This window comes from Rhinichthys klamathensis, unplaced genomic scaffold, assembly GCF_029890125.1.
Source record: "Rhinichthys klamathensis goyatoka isolate OS25496 unplaced genomic scaffold, OSU_Roscu_1.1 h1tg000903l_1, whole genome shotgun sequence".
NCBI lineage: Eukaryota > Metazoa > Chordata > Actinopteri > Cypriniformes > Leuciscidae > Rhinichthys > Rhinichthys klamathensis.
Window position 1 is genome coordinate 72,163 of NW_026607250.1, and position 22,236 is coordinate 94,398.

Genomic DNA, 22,236 nt, shown 5'->3' on the forward strand with positions numbered 1-22,236 from the left:
GTGACTTTGTAACTTTGCAGACAATTTTTTAATGCTCAAACAGAAACATAACACACACAAGAGTGTTGAAAATGTAAAATAGCATAACAGGAAAACTTTTAAAAAGAGACACACTTCACTACTCAAGAACATCTATAACCTTTCTTATGCACAAATCACTACAATATTTATAAATGCATAAATACTTATGAATGGGTCATATTTGAAAACCTGTTCGATAATGAACTACTCAAGAACATTTCAGTGTCCAAACATCAAAAGGGACATTGTTTGAGAAGTCTGATAGAGAGAGAGAGAGAGAGAGAGAGAGAGAGAGAGAGAGAGAGAGAGAGAGAGAGAGAGAGAGAGAGAGAGAGAGAGAGAGAGAGAGAGAGAGAGAGAGAGAGAGAGAGAGAGAGAGAGAGAGAAATTAGCAGAGGGAACAATGTCTGTTTAATTGTGAAATGATTAGATGGATTAATTTGGCCTTTGGATTTCATTTGCTCAGAACAAGAAGTGGCGTGGACACACACACACACACACACACACCTAACTGAAGTGTGCACAGTTCAACAGCAGCATTAAAGCAGGTTGTGTGTGTGTGTGTGTGTGTGTGTGTGTGTGTGTGTGTGTGTGTGTGTGTGTGTGTGTGTGTGTGTGTGTGTGTGTGTGTGTGTGTGTGTGTGTGTGTGTGTGTGTGTGTGTGTGTGTGTGTGTGTGTGTGTGTGTGTGTGTGTATTAATGAGAGCATTTCACGGTGGTTGAGAATGTTGGAGAGAGCCTTAAATTATGCACAATGATGGCAGAACAGCAAACAAAACAGGCAAAGAGTGTATCACACATGTGTGTGTGTGTGTGTGTGTGTGTGTGTTTGTGTATTAGCGGTTTAATTACAGTCTCTAATGAAGGCAGCAGGGTCAACTACAGGAACATTACATCACAACAATCAACAGTGCGAACTGTGTGTGTGTGTGTGTGTTCTTGTGTACAGGATGGAGCAAGTCGTTGGTCGTGTGTGAGTTTTTATGCCTTGAAAATTTAAACATTTGGTTTTAAGTAATAGACTAAACATTGTTGCAAATTCTGCTGTTTTTAAACTTGTTACTAATGTTAACAAATTGCAAATGCGACTGTTGATAGGTTTGGAAGCATCAGTATGGTTTGAAAATGAAATAACTATCAATAGATGTTTTGCATTGCAAGTCATTGTTTTCGTGACTTAAACATATAGCTGTTAATGAGTTACATTACAGCTTTTTAATTGAAACTTAAAATGTAATGAAAAATATACATATTTCTGGCACATAAAAACGTATTGCTAAAAATAAAATGTACGGTACAGTGTCTTTGTGGGGCGGCCAGTAAAAATGTTGTAAAAAAAACTGAATTACTTATTGTTGAGTCCTGGCATGTGAGAAAGAGAGAGAAATTGTGTGTGTGTGTGTGTGTGTGTATATGAACAGATGGAGGGTGAGATTATTGGTGCCACATTTTATTAGTCACGTTTTATGCAGCAGCATACACAATCACACAAACACACACTGAACACACACATTATTTACATCCTGCACATATATAAAATCCAAGTTGTACATTGTGCATCCACTTGTGCACACACTTGAGCAAAACACACCAGAAGTCAGAAGACCAAAGTCAATCTCGCATACCATCTGTCTATATATTTATGCGCATGAACACTTCAAAATTAGCAATAGCATGTGATGTAAGTATTAAGTGCTGCAATTTAATCTTTTGAGCAAACCTCCATTAACCTTAAAGGGATAGTTCACCCAAACCTGTATCTCATTCCTTGGGAACAGCATCTCTTGCGCAGATTTTTGTGCTTTTAATAGCTCTTTTTATTATTAAACGCGCCCCGCAAATTAGCAACAGTAGCTAGACTGCATTTTACAACAATCACCGATCGTGCTGATTCTGTAGTTAAGTTTGAGTTTTAGGGAGAAATGACAGCATACTGCTGCGAAGAGAAGGAAGTTGTGCTAGACAGAATCGGGCTATAGTTTTTAATGGTTTTACCGTCCTCAATATATTCTTTTTTTATAATCTTTGGAAGCCGAAATCTAAAATAAAATCCGACTAATATCACAGTCAGATCTAAAGTGTAACCAGGCTACGTTTGAATGTTTAGTTCTGTCCTCCGTCGTCACTCATTAAGCAGGACTGTTGTGTTGTGCGCGCTGTGGCACCGCGTGATATCTCTCTCTCTCTCTCTCTCTCTCTCTCTCTCTCTCTCTCTCTCTCTCTCTCTCTCTCTCTCTCTCTCTCTCTCTCTCTCTCTCTCTCTCTCTCTCTCTCTCTCTCTCTCTCTCTCTCTCTCTCTCTCTCTCTCTCTCTCTCTCTCTCTCTCTCTCTGCGAATAGCAAAAATGCATCACAGACAAATGGTTTAATATTATCATACATAGAAATGGCTGGCGAGATAAAAAAAAAAAATTAAATAACGTCTTTATAGCAATAATAAATAGTAAGTGTATTTTCTTAATTTCTTCAGTACCGACATCAGAACCGATAACATCCGAGCTTTTTGATACAGAATTCTTTCAAAACCCGTTTAATACCGTGTTTCGGTACCCATCCCTACCTGTATGAGTTTCTGCTAAACACACAAGAAGAATATGGGTAACAAATGGTTGACGGTAGCCATTGACTTCCATTGTATGGAAAAAATACTACGGAAGTCAACTTTTTTGTTACCCACATTCTTCAAAATATCTTCTTCTGTGTTAACGTTCAAAAGTTTGTGGTCTGTGAGATTATTTTATTGTTTCACGTTTACATTTTTAATGCTTTGTTTATGCTCAAGGCTGCATTTATTTGATCAATAATACATTAAAACAGTAATATTATGATATATTATTACAATTTAAAATAAGTTTTCAATTTTAATATATTTTAAAAAGTAAAGCTGAATTTTCAGCATCATTACTCCAGTCTTCAGTGTCACGTGATCTTTAGAATCGTTCTAATATAATGAATTGCTGCTCAAGAAACATTTCTGTTGTTATCAATATTGAAAAAAATTGTTTTGCTTAATATTTTTGTGGAGAACCATGATACATGTTTTTTGGAATTCTTTAGTGAATAGAAAACCCCCCAGCATTTACAGTATTTACAGTAACTTTTGATAAATGTAATGCATCCTTGCTGTGTAAAGGTATACATTCCTTTCTTACCTTACTGACTCCAAACATTTGAACATATATATGACATTGATACCTGTCTTTGCTGGCTGGTTTCTTCTGTTGTAGCTTTTTGTTTTTCTGAGTTTTCTTCTTGTCAGTGTCTGATTCACTGGAGCTCTTCTCTGATTGGCTGGAGCTGCTCTTGTTTGAATCATCGCTGTTCTCCTCACTCTTCGAATCGCTTTCTGATTCTACATGCACACACAAACAGGTTAAGACAAGGATCGATTTGAAAAAACATCATCTTACACTAGCCAAGCCAACTCATGTTTTACCTCCACTACTGCTACTACTGTCCTCACTACTGCTTCCCTCTTCCCCTCCTCCTCCTCTTCCTCCTCAGAACCAGAGTAGAACTTCTCATCTGATTTAGCACGTTTGGATTTACCAAGCGCTGGTGCCAGGGCCTCTTTCACCTGCCCCAGACACAAAGGAAACAGGAAATGAGGTCATAATCATTTGAGACGTGATGGGATCATAGGCACTGTAAATACGCTATATACTCTGAGGCCAGTTTATTTTATAGACATCAGCCCTTTTCACACAGTAATCCCAGTAAATTACCGTAAAATTACTAAAATGTCTTTACCAGTAAATACATAAATATACTATTCACACATAATCTCTTAACGGTAATTTACCAGTAAAGACTTTTACCCCCCACCCCACCCTGTGTGTTGAAGGGGCCTGTTGCCTAACATTTTGTGAAGATTATGCGTTTAAAAAAACAAAAACAAAGCAATAATAGAAAAGGGATTCTTACCGGTTCTACTACCGTCCACATTTCTGACTGATTGGTCAGAGCGACAGACGGCCAACTAGAAAGCTCCAGGTACCCAGTAGCATGAGAATTGAGCGAATGAGAGAGCGTAGCCAAGCTGAAAACGATCTCGGTCTGAAAAACAGACAAATACATGTTGATGTCATCAAATACGGTGCAAATGTCATGGTGACTGAAAACATCTAAGGTTTTAATACCGAAGCAACATCTGCTAACACAAAACTCAACGGTAAAACTTTTCAGTCAAGGTAACTGAAAACGAATAAAGTAAAAAAAAAAAAAAAAAAAGGTAGAAGTTTACATATTTTAAATGAATAAATAAACCAAAAAATTACTGAAATTGACAGTTGCCATTTAATTCTGCTTATAAGTTATTATAATCCATATCTCAGAAAATATACAGTGCCAACTTAAATATTTAATAAATATGTTCCAGATAATATTTGACTAATATTTGTAATATTATTTTCACTGTATAAGAGGTTACAATAAAAAATGATTAATAATTAATAATGATTCAATTCAATTTAAAGAATAACAATCATATTAATTATATAATAAAAAACAACAAAGCACAATAAGTGGCCAATACAAATCTAATCTATTCTAATCTAAAAAAAAAAGAAAATATACAACTTCCTTTATAGTTTAGAAATCACATCAACATATATATGGCGTAAAAAGTTTGAAAACAACTCAAACTGAGTTGAACAAGCTGAGAAGTGGTTGATACCTTATGATAGTCAAAAATTTTGCTGCGCAAGACTAATAAGAGGCCTTCTAGTTTATGCCTCCAACTCTCGGTTTACTGTACTTCGTCATAATAAACAAAAAGCAATAAGTGTCCCCACAGACCTTCAAGAGACCTGCTGAGTAATTGGTATTAAACTGGCAGAAATGCCACGGCATTCAGATCTGCCTGTGTGCCCTTCTCACAATACACTGGGTGCGTCCATAATAACCAAGGTATATGAACGCATAATCACTCTGGCTCTGCAGAATATAAACATGAGCGAAAAAACACCAACGCACACAGTGGATCTAAACCAAGAATATTAAAAATGACAGCAGCAGTTAAATGTCTCGCAAATGTTATAGGGTAAATTTATGCCGCATTAATGAAATAAAGACTAATGGCTGTATGTTTCAGTGTACTAATTTATTTTAATCTGTAGTAACCATGGGGACAATCATGAAATCATTGTTCTAAACAAAAGCGGCCCCATCAGAGCCAAAATCAGGAGCTGTCGTTAAGGAAATGATCAATGCACTGGTTCGGACTTTGAGACCGTTTTTTCGGCTAAAGTATGATGGTTCACCTTCTCGCAGAGATCAGGTTATGCGTCACAAATTGCGTCTTCACGTGACTTAAAAAAACACACACAAAGACATGTCGCTTTGAGTTTCATCACAGAGAAGCATAATCATCCTTACAAACTTTATTACCTCCTATTAAGAGCGGGACACGCTTTACAAGCACCGAGAACGATACTCAGCACAACAAAAATTACCCCCAGCGACCAGCCGGCATCAATCACACGGAGCGCATCCTTTGCGCAAAACCCAAATCCATCCATGCATCCATCAATGCATCCATCCACTGTATCTACAGGAGCAAAATGAGTAACACCCTTTTTCCCTGCTCGTGAGCGTAATTACTCCTGGTTAATTGCAGGTGAAGTGCGTGAACGTACAGGAGGAGTTGTAAACCAACGTGAGGGCGTGTGAGGGGCGGACGGGGCTCCCACATTCCCACTGTCTGTTATCAAACGGTGCAAAATCCAACAATTCAATTCTGCACGGGAGGAACAGATGGCATAGCATCCCGATTCAAGCCGCTAATCCAGAGGAAAAAAGTCCAGCTCCGGGGCGGGAAAAAATAACTGCGTGCCGTTTGATAAGATCAGATCAGAGTATTTCTGCATGCTGTATTGACATTTACAGATTAGCATTAGCACTGCTGTCATGGCCTGCGGGGAAGATTTCCCATGATGGTGTTTTGTGTTTCAGCTATGAAGCCCTGCTGCAATGGAATCATGTGATGTAATAAGAGAAAGTGGGTGAAATCAATGTCAGCAGAACTCTTAAGTTCGTATAGATGTGGTGGTATAATCTAGAATCAGAGCATGACGGTAAACAGACTCCATCAGATTTTTTTTAACTGCTTCAGCTGATTTCTCACGCACCAAAGCTTTAAACACGAAAGATATGGCCTAGAGGTTATAGATCTGGGGTGGAAACTGAAAGGTTGTAGGTTCAAATCTTCCACAGAATGATTTCAGGGATCTTATGAAGTCATTCATTTTTAAAAATCATTTTAACAGAGATTGCAATAACAAAAAGCAATTTCTAGCTGATAAAATATTTTACTAGAGTACTTAACTACAAAAATATTCACTATAGAAATTTAAAACAACTTTTTATGAATTTTCCAGACCTAAATATCAACATTATTTGAAATTTCATTATTTTTCTAAATAATTTTTATAGAGATTAGACAAAAAGCTATTTCTAGCTGATACATTTTTTTACTAATTAACTGTAAAAAAAATATATATTCACTGTAGAAATATAAATGACTCTTTATGACTTTTCCAGGCATGAAAATTTATATTATTTGGATTTTGTACCTGCAGTTTCAGGTGGAGAATAAATAAAAATAAAAACATACAAATTATTATATTTGATAAATATAATACTATATTTATAATATAATAAATATAAGTTGATAATTATTAGATAGATGGATAGATATATTTTATTTATAAAGTGCAGAGTTATTTTACATTTGATTACAGTTTCTGTACCTGAAATTTTTAAACACTGTTTATTTCAATAGTATCTTTGTTCAGTTGTATTTATTTGTCTGATTGCTAAATTGAATTTGTTTATTTGGTCTTTTTTACGTACTGAGTGTTTACTTGTCTTTAATAATGCTTGAAATTTATATTAGTTAGGCTAGTTGTTATTGCTATGGTATTTTAAACCATAGGCAAACGTTCCTTGTGTAAGTGTTCTTTAGCCTGTTGATTTTTGTTCATGGTATTCAGCTAAAATAAAATGTTTTGCAATAAGACTTACAAAAAATGTGGGGGTTTTTTCCTCATTGGAATTGAAATTAGGAATCGATAAGAATCACAATCGATAATCAGAATTGGAATCGTTAAAATTCAAATGATACCCAACCCTAGTAATACCAGTCATTCATTTTTTAGAGAGATATTACAGATTACAGAGATATGTGTGATCTGTATGTTACCAACCTTTAAAGGCAGACTGCAAAACAGGAGCTGGTTTGGGCGCCATCAGGATCCGACGAGCGTATTTGCTCAGGGCTCCGCTCTTCTCGTTTGGAACAATCAACTGACGAATGAACCGTGTTCGGTCTCTGATGTCATAGTTCTGATCGTACTTGCCCAAGTTCAATATGTATTGAGTCAACAATTTCGTCTGTATGAGAGAAAGAAAGTGAGATAAAGCACAGCCAAAACACACACACACACACACACAGTGTGATTTGATTTCACCTGTTTGGAATTGGTCAAGTAGAGTTTGGCAGACAAGTTGATGATCTGCAGTTTGACAATGTCCTCCTCACTAGTAAAGGTCTTGGCCATCTTTCGCAGGACGTCAGGGGCGATTTTAGGCACATGTTCACAGTATTCACCCATCAGCCACAGGATGCTGGCCCTCGCCATTGGGACCTAAAGAAGCAAATGGACACAAAATACACAGAACATCAAATTGTAATATTATATGATGTAAATAAGACCTAAACAGACTATAGTTGCACACACAACAGCACTAACTGTTGTGTAATATTGTGCACGTCTCTCACAGTGATGTTGTCGAAGAGTTTGGCCATATGTTTGATGATGTCACTGTGCTGTGATGGTTGAGTTTGCAGAAGTTTCTTGATGACCACAACACTCTCCGCGACAACAGTCTCTACAATGACAAGAAACACGTAAATACACCAATATAGTATGATTTTTTTTTCCCTGAAGTAATTAACTAACTGTTGTAACCAGTGTTTGTGGAGTAACTACGGAAAAGGAGCAATCAAATTGTAACTTACTGTGCATGCAGTTAATATAATTTACTGTGCATGCAGCTTTACATTTGAGCGAGGTGAGGAAATAATCATACACATGCTCCTATAATGTCCTCTCGCTCTCATATGTAAAGTCTGGGAGTTATTTTAGTGAATCAATTCATTCAGATTCAGATAAATCAAGCTGTTTGATTCACAGATTCATTGAGTCCCCGTGATCCACACATGTAGGAAAATACTGCATATTTTAAACTCAAATACAGTGTTTTTCAAGTTACATCAGTTGTGCTATAGTGTACACAAGTTTGTATGTGTTAAATGTAATCCTTTCACCCTTACTGAGATCCTCATTGTTTGTGTCAGGTAAACATTGCTCTGATTATACAATTATATCAGAGGTTTTGCCACTAAAGAAATTACTAAATCCAAGGTTTCACTTAGTTTCTCCACCCTGCACTGTGAATGATTACTCAAGAGTATTCAATTCAATAAACAATGTAAAAAGTACAATTTGTGTGTTATTAGTTGTTTATCTATAATTGTGTTTTAAATAAAGATCAGACCAGATTTATTGAGTAATCAGTGCAGAAATTCTATGTATATTTAATGTATATACATTAAATATCTCATTTTAAATATCACTAGCACTACAATGTCAATGTAGTTAGTTACTTTTTTGTTTGTAGTTTGTAGATGAACTAAACTACTGAAATAATTTCAACATCATTATGTGTTATTGTTTATAGCATCAGGCAATGAGAAGCACTGCTGCTCATAATTGAACAATAACTTTTAAAGCAAAAGGCTCATGAGGTTAGTGTATGATTACCGTCTCTGTTGGACAGCAGCAGGACCAGGCCGTTGAGGCAGGTGTCGGTCACCTCAGAGATGTTAGTGGCACACCGGCCGATGGCCTGGATGGTGGCCGCCGCAAATGCCTTATCCTGACTCTTCACGTATGTCTGGAACACACAAACATTTGCTTAAAACTTCCATTTTAAACTGCCTTTTTTAAAACCTAGTGAGCTGCCTTGCCAGAAAGGATTTTTAAGCATCATAAATGTATTCGAACTTCATCGTTTCCCCTCAAAAGTCTACTTAGAACGCAACTCTAAGGGTTTTTTCCCCCCTGAGCTTTTACCTTAACCTGCAGAAAAAACTGCTAAAACAAGCCTAAGCTGATAATTGGTTGGTTTTAGCTGGTTTAAGCTTGCCAAGCTGGTCTCCCAGCCTGACCATCTGAAGTGGCCAAGACCCCACTAAAACCAGTCTGCTAAACCAGCTATAACTAGACTAGAAGACCAGATAAAACCAGCTTTATGATGCCTAAAATGCGGTCTAGGAAGACAGCTGAATAGGTTTGAAAAACACAGCCCTCCTTCAGGTAAGAGCAAAGCTTAATTCGCAAACACAGAGATATTAAGAGAAAACAAATCAATTTAATCTATGAAACTTTACCTGGAATTCTCTCAGTATGGTGGAGATGTTTGCTTCATTAGCCAGGCTAGTTAAAATCTCCAGCTGAAGAATTTAAAAAGATGAGATAAACATCAGATAACCCACAAAACATCAGCAAACAAGCAGATACTATGCATTAATTTAACACTGCGCTGTAACACAAAAAAGTGATGAAATCAAGGCAAGTCTGTTTTACCTTGAGTGTTTTGATGTGTGTGGCATCTGTAGACCTCACATAGAAGCTCTTCATGAAGGGTTCAAACATCCCCTGAAAAAAATACCTTAGGTTTGTTTTACCTGTTCAAATCAGATTATAGTAAGTTATACCTTTTTGTTTTGTAACCTCAGTGATTCCCTTAAGGCTTTTTACCTCAGCATTTACCTCAGATTCTAGATTAGTGTTTGGCATTTTACCTCAGAATTAACCCTCACTGTTTACCTGCATACATCTTAGTTTACATCTCCGAATTTACACAGATTATAACTCGATACCTCAGATTTTCTTCAGACATTAGCTTAGTTTATCTGAAGCCTAATATAGGCATACCAGGGCTCGAGACTAACGGCGTCCTATCGTCCTGGGGACGATAGAAAATGTGTTTAGGACGAACAGAAATATTCTCCAGGACGCCTACAGGACGAAAGACATTTTTGTATGTGCGTTCATTTATTACTAGCCTATTAGGCTAACTTACTTAGAAAATGCCAAAATTAACCGACCAAGCGCTGACTACAACGGAGCGCGTCTTCACATGCTGTTACTATAGTTACTATCACTGACCGGAGACTTGTTCCGCAGTATCAAATGGCTTAATGACATCGCAAATATGTTGCGCTGGTTAAACAACGGATATTCAACGAATAAAAACTAGACAAAAATGTTAGATCTGAATAAGAGTGACGACGCAAAAAAAAAATGCTCTATTCGGTGCGGCAGCGGTTTTCTGTGCGCGACTGAAGCGTGCAGCCATAGACACCTATACAGCGCGCGAGTACTGATTGAGCTCTCTTTCGTGTCTGAATGGACAAATACACACAATATTATGTCTAAATGTCCGTTTTGGAGAGTATTCATGTAAACTATGTCGGTTCTGTCTAAAACAGTTGAGTGTATCGGATGTGCATCAGTGCATTTGTATCGCATGTCATTGGACATGATCCGACGTCTTAAAGTGACAGTGGGTAATAAATCTAATGCGGTCTGTATCCTCCTTAATAGCAACAAAAGAAAAAGAGAAAAGCATTCACTGCTCGTTATAAGGATTCATTATATTTAATTCATACAAATAAATATCTCTGCTGCTTGAAAAAATAAAGAATGATGTATGCAAGTAGTTAAAAAGAATGCATATATCATTAATTGAAAAGAAGACTGTTCTACTCTAGGAAAAGTGGTTTTAATTTTTAATTCACAGTAGTTAAATCTGTATCTGTATTGCATGTTCAAACTTTAAAATCATTCATATTAACAGGTTAATTGATGTTTTCTCCGGCACAAAGACCTCAGTCAGTACAAAGACTGAGACGGAGACAGAATTTCCCCCAAATTCTGTGTTCTAGAGAAGTCATATTACACTTTTTAAAGCCCTTTCTCTTAATAACACATTTACAGATGATCAGCTATGACACATTACCACTTTGAGATGTAGTCACCAGTATTTATTTGTTATTGTTTAATCCAACCATGTAAAAAAAGGGGAAAAAAAGATTTGTTCTGCATGAATACAAAAAAGCATTTAACTCCTTTTATTTTTCATTAAATCTGTTTTTTTACCCATTTACAGATAACTACTTTGAATGGAGCTAAATAAATATAATAATATATATCATAAACACTTTAATGGTGTTTTTATTATGTGACAAACTATAGATGATAATAACAAAGTACAGAAACAACATTTTTATTTTGGGACGGTTGACATTCACTTTAGGACGGTTCAAATAGTTTTTCAGGACGGTTTAGGGACGGAGGTGAAAAAAGTTAGTCTGGAGCCCTGAGGCATACCTCCGATTATAACTGAGTGTTTACCTCAGAAGATATCTTGGATTTTCATCACACAAAATATGTCAGATACTATCCTCAGTTTGCTTAAGACATAATTGAATCCTCAGATTTTACCTCTTGCAATTTACTTCATATTTTACCTCTAGATTTCCTTTAGAATTGAGGCCTACTTCTCATTTTACCTCAGTGTTTACCTCAGATATATCAGTATGCAATTTACTACTTATTTTGCCTCATGATCTCACTCTGAAGTAAAGTTCAGAGGTAGGCCTGAATTCTGTGTTTACCTCAGATCTTACCTTGCGATTTACCTCTAGATTTCCTTCAGAATTGAGGCCTACTTCTCATTCTACCTCAGATCATACCTTAAGATTTAATTCATATTTTATCTCTAGATTTCCTTCAGAATTGAGGCCTCTCATTTTACCTAAGATAATTTACCTCATGATTTCCTTCAGAATTAAGGCCTACCTCTGATTTTACCTCAGATCTTACCTTATGATTTACTTTATATTTTACCTCATGAATTCCTTCAGAATTGAGGCCAACCTCTCATTTTACCACAGTGTTTATCTCAGATATATTACCATGCAACTTACTTTATATTTTACCTCATGATTTCCCTCAGGATTCTAGCCTACCTCTGATTCTACCTCAGTGTTTACGGTTTACCTCAGATTAAGCACTTAAAATAGACTAACACATTTAGGCCTAATTACTTGTAAATCATTAGCATTGTTCATAATATGTTCAGATTCCATGAGAACAGTGGGATGAATGTTTCGGTGAGTCTGTACCTTCCTCTGAATAGACATGGTGGCGATGTTCTGCAACACAACATACTGAACTTCCCTAGAAGAGCCAAGAGGGAAACCAAAAACAGGAATTAGATTGACAGATTTGATAATAATGATTTGATAATAATGATATTTCCATCCCGTTTCTCTCAGTGTGTGTTACCTGTGGCTCCTCAAGAGTCTCACCAGGGACTTGGTGACGATGCTAATTTCATGTTTAGGGGCCAAATGCCAGTAGAGCTGAGATACTGCCATCACAACCTAAAAAAAGAGATGGTTATATTAATGAAGGACCAAGCATTGTACCATCCAAAAACACGATATTATCACGCTTTTTCCATGGTAAGTTTTTAAAAAGGGAGTGAGAGTAAGAGATAGACAGGAAAGAAAGAGAGACAAATTAATGGGAGACGTGGTGGAGAGTCCCAGAGAAATGTGAAGTCAGAGAAAGAGGAAGAGGAGGGTTTGAGAGAGATAGAAAAAGAGATAGATGGTGATAGATTAGGAAGACTTCAATGTATGTAATGATTTTGTCTTCCCCAAATTACTTTGACCCCAATATACGAACAGGACAGCAGACTTCAACACATCAACCACTAAACCAGCAGAGAGAGAAAGAGAGAGAGCTGATAAAGACAGAGTGCACACTGAGTGTAGAACAAAGCAGGACAAGTTTTAATCAAAACATATCACACACACAAACGTCAAAAAACACACATACACACAAGACCTTGAGCTTCCAGGTTGATGGAGCACTTGAGTCACTCTGTGTGTGTGATGTAGGAAGGAATAACATTTTCTGAGCACATTTCTAAGGGTGAGTGTATGTAACGTGATTGAGCGGTGTCTGACACAGCCTTGGTCCAAACACACACACACACACACACACACACACAAAACACACACACTCAGGTGTGAAGCCCTTCACTATTGCTAAAAGTTGAATAGGAAAGAGCACAAGAGAGGGAGAAAGATATGAGATATGAGAGTATTTGAGTAATATTACAGATAAATTATGAATTAATAAAGCAAAAAGGATGTTACTATCAGCTAAAAATGGAGCAAACTACAAGAATTACATCAGTAATACTTGACTAGATGTTTATCCACCTATACAAAAGCTTCAAAAGAACAATTTAGATTACTTTCATACTTTCATCTTGTGAGAGGTGAAAAAGTAGATCTAGCCTAAATAGTATTATCTAAATTATAATATTAATAATAATAATACACCATATAAAAAATTACCATGATTAATATTGTTGTATCAACATTTAAAAGTGCAAAGCAACATCTTGTCTGACAAATTAAATGTCGTCGTCATTTTATGTAAAAGAGGTCATTGTGTGTCTGTGTGTGTGTGTTCAGGCACTACCCATTGTGGGGACAAAATGGAAATGTTTTGGTCCCCATGAGGAAAACAGCGTATAAATCATACGGTTTAGGGTTTAATCAATAGGTTTAGGGGATAGAATATACAGTTTGTACAGTATAAAAATTCCCCAAGCATAACCATAAAAAGTCCCCATAGTATACATGGAAACCCAACGTGTGTGTCTGTGTACTCACTGCAGTGTTTCTGCTCTGTAACAGTGGTTTAGTGTTTCTGAGCAGGAGTCTGTGGTCTGGATCCATGACGTACGTTTTGGACTCGTCCACTCTCCTCTCTTCCTCAGAATCGTAAAAGGTTTTCTCGCTATTCTCATCAAACACTGCATCCTACAATCACACACATGATTAATAAACAAATGAATACAAATATCTAATGAATCGAACCAACTATAAGCCAAAACTGAATAAAGAGGCTACATAGCATCATTTAGAATAATAGCATATATAGTCCTCTCTCCAACACTCCTTCATACCTGAAACCCTCAATGCTAGCATTGAAAAAGATAAAAGAAAATGAAATTCAGATCAGCAATTCCGTGTGTCCAACTGAAACCGCTTTTCTTGATAGCTGAGCTTTAAAAATATGTAAATAATAATTAAGTACAATTTGTGCTTAATGATTTAATGAAAGCACACACACACACTAGCTCACCTCTCTCCACGGGCTCACAAACTGCGTCCTGGCGTAGCGTGTCAGCATGTTTATGATGACGACCTGACCCCACTCCTCCACATCCACCAGCATGTTACACAGCTTCCGATAGTTCTTATGGATCAAATCGATCCGGTCTGGACATACCTCCTCAAAAGCCATCACCACGCTGCCGGCAACCAGCTACAAAAAACACATGACAAAAAGCAGGGTTTAGAACAGTTAGAAGTGGTTCCTTACACTCTGTGGTACAGTAGCAAATTTAAGTGGTTGGTTGTCACACATTCCAGTGGTGTCAATCAAATAATTCCATACCATTAATGTTGGCTGTTTCAAAGCAAGATGTTTAACCCTCTGGTGCTCTTTGGTCACTTTTGACCGAAAAAAATTCTTTCTTTTTTTTTTACAATTTATGGCAATAGTTTGACACTCGGTGACTTTAGTGTGACTTGCTATGTGAACACACACCAAAATATAATTTTGAACATACTTTGAAAAAGTTAAATGGTTCTAAAAAGTAGTACAACTTTTATGAAAATTGCCATAGAATGAATAGGGGAAAAAAATACAGATATTATTTGGGAGGTAGTATCCACAAATCAGCCACAATGCAGAAAAAAGCACACAGCGATGAAGGAGTTAATTGAAAAATTATTTATAAAAAAACAATTGAAAAAAAAAGTGTCACACACAAACACACACACACCTCCACAGCTTCTGTGCAATTATCACTCACCCGTTTCTCCTGCAGCAACCCTAAAGTTGTGCTGGAGGTTTATAATTGCAAATTAAGCTGATTAGGTTATATATGCGTCGTAATTACAAACCTCAGTGTGGTCTCAAAACAAACAGATGCTTGGAAGATGACAACCTGTTCTGCTTCCCACCAAGCTAATATAACACACCACTCTCACTTTAGACTAATGAACTACAGTATATGAGAGAGAGTGTGTGAAAACAACACAAAAAGAGAGAGAGAGAGAGAGAGAGAGAGAGAGAGAGAGAGAGAGAGAGAGAGAGAGAGAGAGAGAGAGAGAGAGAGAGAGAGAGAGAGAGAGAGAGAGAGAGAGAGAGAGAGAGAGAGAGAGAGAGAGAGAGAGAGAGAGAGAGAGAGAGGGCGAGTTTGAGCAGGTCAGGTGCTTCATTCATCTTCATGCGACATCAATTCTAGCTCTGAGAGAAGGAAATTACAGGTAACGGATCACTTAAACCTTTACAAAAAAAGAATGAAAATGAACTTTTTGCCACATTGGACAGTGGCAGGTGAACTGAAAATAAAAATCATCATAAATATTTCACAGAAGCCATGAATTAGTGTTTTGCAACATCCATTATTTATAACCCTAGTTAATAGAATAAATAAATATACTAAAATGTATTTGAAATACATTTATGTAATACTAAGTATACTACAAATACATTTACATATGTATGTACTTAATATAAAGACCCTGCAATTGCACTTTTGGTATACTAAACTGGTATACTTCAAGTCTCGTAAATTGGAAAAAACGTATTTTGTACTTAATGCACTGTTATCCGGACATAGTGCTGAAGTCCAACTCAAGATATACTCGATATTTGATTGTGCTAAAAAAATGGAACTATTGCAACCATTCCAAACCTGTATGAATTTCTTTCTTCAGTTGAAAACAAAAGAAGATATTCATATTTGGGTGAACTATCCCTTTAAAACTGATGGGTAAAATGTACACTCCTTCTTCTGAGGTAACAGTTGTTTTTGGTCTATCTTTCTATTTACTGTTCATCTTTAGCCATCTTCTCCCCATCTTTCTGTTCCCATATTACCCAACAAGATCTCCAAGGTAAACTCCATCCACCATCAACAAAGCTCTTACACACACACCATCAACAAAGCTCTTACTTACACACACCTCATCAACGAACCTCTGCTATCTCCGCTGCTTGACAAGACCTTAATGGAAAAATCACACTAAGCAAATGGTTCCTCTAATAACAATAAATTTCCTGTAAAATTATGAAGGGTACAGGACGTTTCCCTGGATCCATTTTGTCATGAATTCTAATTAAGGCCGGGGCGTACTGACGGGAGAGGAAACAGGGAATGCTGGGTCATCAGCGAGCGACGAGAGATAGAGAGAGATGCTGGAACGTCGTCGCTGTGATTGATGCTATGCTTGCCGGTCACACTGAAGACACACATACGTACTCGTATTTCTTGAGCAGGAACACAAATCGCAGTGAGCTTCCTGTACACACTTGCACAGTGGAAGCTCATAGAGATGTCCATTACTGTAAGTCACAATAAACTTTTACCAGTGCATATTCGGGGAAGCTCTACAGGTGAAATACAGCTCTGCACTAAAAGCCTATGAGGATAAAAAACACGACAACGTGAGCTGAAACCCCACATCACAAGCAGACGTAATTCAGACCTGAAGCCGGGTCCGGCGGACATGCTTTATGATAATGCATCGCTGAGACTTTGTCTAAGGCCCTAGTGGGGATATTGTAGTGTTTCAAGAATAGAGATAGGGAGGTGAGAAAGGAAGAATGTGGTGTTGTTGCACCATCTGCTGGTTAAGAGCTGTAAATGAAAGTTAATGTAAATCAATGCATTGGGTTTTATTAGTTTAATTCAATTCAGCTCATTTGTTTAACACCACTTACAATATCCATTGTGCCGCTTAACTCTAACATACGTCACAATAGAGAACAATCGCAACTTCCGTTTCATGCCGACTTAGATGAGAATGGATAGACTTCAGTTAAAACAGATCTGCTTCATTATTCAACACAATTACAATATACACTGTGATTAATGATGTTCATCACTGTGAGAATTAAATCACAACCCCATATAGTCATCCCAGAGTACTACATATTCCTCTCTCTTTCGGTGGAGTAGCATGTTATGTATAGGCTTAAAAAAACTCCTCAAAAGAGGAACAAAAATAGAAATATTTTGAATTTTTAGTCATTATTTAATTAGTAATGAATTAATTTTAAATAAATAATAAATAATCTTTACCCTTGTGCAATATATGCTTATGAAGAAAAACCAGGAACAACTATTCATAAAATAAACAGACCATTTAATTATATTAAATCTCAATTATGTGTACAATTAATGAGCTATTATTAACTAGCAAGATTATAGTAATAGCTCAAGAATAGAAAATATGGTTGTGTTTGTGTGGAGATATTTTACCGTGCTTTTGTCTTTCAGGAGTTTCTCAATCACTTCGATCAGATGCTCCTTCTGATCAGGGTCCAGACTGGAAACAAAAAAAGCAGAGACCTCTGTAAAACACCCTCATTCATTAGCATTCAGTGAGGACATCTGTAGGAATGTGTAGATTACCTGTAGAGTTTCTGAATAGCGTGAGCGGCGGTTTTCCGGACGTAAGGTGAAAGATCGGTGGATGATTCTTTGATGGCCAGCATCATGATGGGGACGATGATGGGAACTCTGATACTGGACAGGACCCTGAGAGCGCTCGCTCTGATAAGCTGATTTGGATCCTACACACACACACACACACAAATGATGAAAATGTGTTAAATTAGTGCTGATCTAAAATACAGGCAAAATTGCTATTCTATGCAAAAAGGGGCGGAACATAATGGGAGGAGACTATGGCTACACCACATGGGGGAAAAAAATCAAACATTTTGTTATTGTATATCAATATGGCTATAAAATGATAATAATAATTATAATCATAACTATTATCATCTTTATTACAAAAAAAATATAAAAATTACTAAAACACTTAATATTACTATTGTAATATTTCACCAAAATAAAAAGATAATATTATAATAAATGTATTGTAACACTTTACAATAAGGTTTCATCTGTTAACATGAATGTATTAACTAATAGGAACTAACCATGAGCAGTTCATTTGTTACTGTATGTATTAATCTTTGTTAATGTTAGTTAATAAAAATGCTAGTGTTAGTGTTAACTAATGAAATCTTATTATAAAGTGTTACCAATTTGATTTTACATAACTGTAAAATTACTATACTAATATTTATGGCTGTTTTAATTCATTTTCAAATGTTAAACCACTGAAGATGAAAGGGGCGGGACTTACCTTGAGGGCCCGCTGGAAGGTGCTGATTGACAGGAGGGCGAGATCCTGCTGTTCCTCTGCATACCGGACGAGGTACACGTACACCAGCTTCTTCAGCTAAAGCATACACGCACAAATGCACAAAATATTAAATATTAAATACAAAATATAAAAACAATCCAGTTTTTGTGGGTTCATTTGCTTTTGTTTGTTTTATAGCTTCCTACTAAAACACTTCAGGAAAGAAACAAAACTTTAAGAAGCAGATAATCAAGCATCATCCAATCCCAAACTCATTTTTCATCTTAATAACTTGGAGTCTATCAAGAAACAGTCTGATCTGCTTGTGCTCAAAGGTGAAGGGTCAAAGGTCGGCCCTCCGTTTAATTGCGTCCAGCACTCGAGGTGACGAGAGGTCATTAGCGATCAGGGAGTCACGGCAACGCATTCCATCATCATCACCACAGCGATTACCAGCCAAATGGAAAAACATCACTCACTTCATAAAGAGAGACATTACCCATCTGCCCCTCTGGTTAATCACATTTACATACAGCGGCCTGCTGATCAGGGATTGGAGCATCCGTGCGCATGTTAATTAGACAGCGGCTAAATGAACCGCTGGCATTTATGAAACAGAATTATATGAGGAACAGAGGGCTTGTTTTTTCACGCAAGATTGTTGTTGATAGGTCGTTTGAAATAGGGACACAAGGAGCACAAAGAAAAGTGCTATTCTAATTTGTTTACCAAATCTCTAATAAATCCTAAGTCTGTGAATTAAACCAGGGGTTTTCAAACGGAGGAAGCAAGGATGTGCCAGGGGATCCACCGGAGATGCTCAGAGAGAAAAAAAAAGGCAATTAAAATGAGTAATAAAGTAAATTAAAAAATAATAAATTAAATTAAAAGTAATAAAATAACAGTGATAAAGCTAAATAAAAGTAGTAATACAATAAAATAATAAATTAAATAAAAATAATAAAGTAAAAACTCAAATGAAAAAAATAAAGACTTTCATGTTCAGATTCATGTTTTAGGAAGGGGGGCCCATGTAAGAGGATCCTCATATTTTGGGGGGGTTATGGCATCAAAAAGTTTAAAACATGGTGTAATTTAACAATTTCGTTAGAGAAAATGGGCAGATAAAACGATTTTTATGCCATAACATAATTAAACCCAACAAATGAATATCAATAATGAACATTTTACTGAAATTAATTTAATTTTTACTCCTATAGGATATTCTGTTCAGCTTGTCTCAGTTAGCAACTTTAACTAAAGCGGGGTGGAGCTTACTGAAGGGTCAGTTGTGTGTGTGTGTGTGGATCAATGCCAGAGACCCCTTGTCTCTGAGCTCCAGAGGGCGGCAGCATTCGGCACACAGCTGCCCAGCGCGGCGCGTCAGACGAGTGGGAGACAGAGAGAACGTGACTGGGCCCCTAGACCACCAATTACACACCGGCCCCTCAAAACACCATCCGTCCTCTTCAGCCTGGACGTTTTTCCCAACCACCTCTCATGTCTTTTCCATCATCCTGTGCAAACAGTCTTCTTTCCATCTAAACATCCATTCTTCATCAACAAGGGCTTCCCTGTCAGATGCCTGATCAAAAATAGCCCCCTGTCCAGTGTCCACAGAGGTCCTCACAACTGTCGAACGATTTTCACTCTCAAATCAGACCAGAGCAAAGAACACTGATTCAACACATTTTTGCATGTTGTGTGAGGGTGTGTGTGCAGTTTTGAGCATGTCAGTGTTTTAGATCTTACCTCAATGTTTTTACTTGCAACGTTCTTCACCACAGCTGGAAAAAGTTCAGATGCATTCTTACCCTTGGCAATCAACTGATAAGAGATGAAAATGAAGAATGAAGCATCACACTGATGTAGTCATTTTTAATATGATCTTAATACGAGCCCTCGGTCTCCCAGAAGGACGTACCCCGACTATCCTCTTCATAGCCTCCAGCTTCAGAGACTCTTTGTTGTTTTCCAGCATCTCCTTCAGATCATCATTTCTGTAGAGAAACAGATGATTCAGTGTTACACGTTTAAACACCTAGGATGAACCATTTGAGTCACTGACATTCAACATTACAGTGAAATAGTTTGACTGATGAAATGAGAGTAGTACTGTCAATTCAGTTCAACTGAATGAATCTATTCTTAGTTAACATTCAGTTCTTTTATTTAGTAAAAAATAAAAGATATCTGTATTACCCCTATAATATCTATTATAAATAATTTACAATGGCATTTTTTTTCAGTTTCAAAACGGTAGAACTACTGAAAAAACAATTTCTAAAAACAAAATCCCCAATTATATATACATATGTAGTTAGTAAATATATATATATATATATCTACACTAACTATAATATACAGTATATACAAACTATACAATAATATATACTAGCACAGGGCGATATGAGTCAGGTACTGAAATTTGAAAATGATTAACCTGCATGTCATGATATTAACCAACATCAGAGAACCATGAACCTAGAAATGTTTTGTTAAATTATTGAAATATTAACTTAAGTAAATACTTTAGGTCAGTCATTTTGCTGACAAAAACGTTTAGGAATCCCTGGCCTTGGCCTACAGCACCAAAAACACAGAATTCATGAAAAAATCATCTCCATTCAAGCAGATGGATGACAGTCAGACATATTAAATTAGTCTGTGCGGATGCTGGTCATTCCTCTGTCCGCACAACTCTGTCATTTACATAGATACCATGTGAGAGGCAAATTCTTCAGACAATTAAAGACATTTGCAATCATATCATAAGATGACTATTATTTAAGCAAAAATAACTGGATTATAAAGAGGTTCATACCGTCATGTGAGTGAGTGAGTGAGTGAGTGAGTGAGTGAGTGAGTGAGTGAGTGAGTGAGTGAGTGAATGATAAATAGATTATATTTCGCTTTGAAAATAAAGGAGCAAAGGAGGAAAGCACTGAAAACCACTAGATCTGTGCCTATTTTTCCACCTCAGAAACAATTTCCTTGTTTCAAAGTGATTTAATCTTGCTGGGCATGAAAATCATGACTTTTATTTCCAGAAAACTGGTTTTCTTGAGCATTTCTCATACCCTCTGCTTGGTTTCTCCCCATTACCACTGCTGTGGTTGTTGGTCAGAGCCTGTTCCTCCGAGCTGAGGTCTGATTTTAGCGAGAGTTGAAGGTTTTCGGCAGAGACGAGAGCGGTCCGCAGCGCTCCAGCGGCCTCCAAGCGCAAGCTGCCCAATCCTCCGTTCATCTTACACATGTACAGGACTACTAAAACCACAAACCACAGTGGTAGAGAAGGTCAAGATGATACAAAAAACCTGGATGCGTTAGAAGAGCCATTCATCTGTCCATCACAAGAGGTTTCTTAGACCCGATCTTTGTAAATCCATGAAGAAAGAAACATCCAAACAGGATTACAAGATCGACCATATCTTCAAATCAACCAAGAAGACCAGGTCTCAGAAGCAAAAGCCAAGAGAAAGTTTGACAGGGGATGAAAGACGACGTCTACTGGTTCCTTTCTCTCCACCGATGCCGTCGAGAGGACCAGAGAGGGACAAGATAGCACTATCCTCCAGTCTGACTCAATCATCTGGTTAATGGCCACGTGCAGCAGTCGCACAACCATCCTCTGTCACCATCACACATTAATTAAATCCATGAGCGCTGAGAGACCAGCGAGGTTACAATGGTTCACTCTTATCATAGACTGAAGCCTGAATTCCCATCCAAGTTCTCCTGATATATGTTCAGTTGCTTCTTCCAAAGATGCTTCTTGCTTTTGGTTTTCCGTTAGAGTATGATAAAGCCTCAGGTCTCAATTAGGTT

At 37.1% G+C, this 22,236-nt stretch overlaps 1 protein-coding gene across 1 annotated transcript in view; it reads right to left on the bottom strand.

Annotated features, from left to right (window-relative positions):
* ap3b1a (adaptor related protein complex 3 subunit beta 1a) overlaps positions 1-22,236 on the bottom strand; it is a 60,458-nt gene that overhangs the window by 31,284 nt on the left and 6,938 nt on the right. Inside the window, 20 exon segments of the mRNA XM_056244066.1 lie at positions 3,216-3,372; positions 3,457-3,501; positions 3,504-3,597; positions 3,945-4,052; positions 4,054-4,076; positions 7,226-7,412; positions 7,490-7,666; positions 7,801-7,910; positions 8,846-8,978; positions 9,475-9,537; positions 9,671-9,742; positions 12,277-12,331; positions 12,440-12,537; positions 13,846-13,995; positions 14,321-14,503; positions 17,514-17,580; positions 17,667-17,827; positions 18,409-18,504; positions 20,161-20,235; positions 20,333-20,408. Of these exon segments, the coding sequence (XP_056100041.1) occupies positions 3,216-3,372; positions 3,457-3,501; positions 3,504-3,597; positions 3,945-4,052; positions 4,054-4,076; positions 7,226-7,412; positions 7,490-7,666; positions 7,801-7,910; positions 8,846-8,978; positions 9,475-9,537; positions 9,671-9,742; positions 12,277-12,331; positions 12,440-12,537; positions 13,846-13,995; positions 14,321-14,503; positions 17,514-17,580; positions 17,667-17,827; positions 18,409-18,504; positions 20,161-20,235; positions 20,333-20,408 (2,130 nt within the window).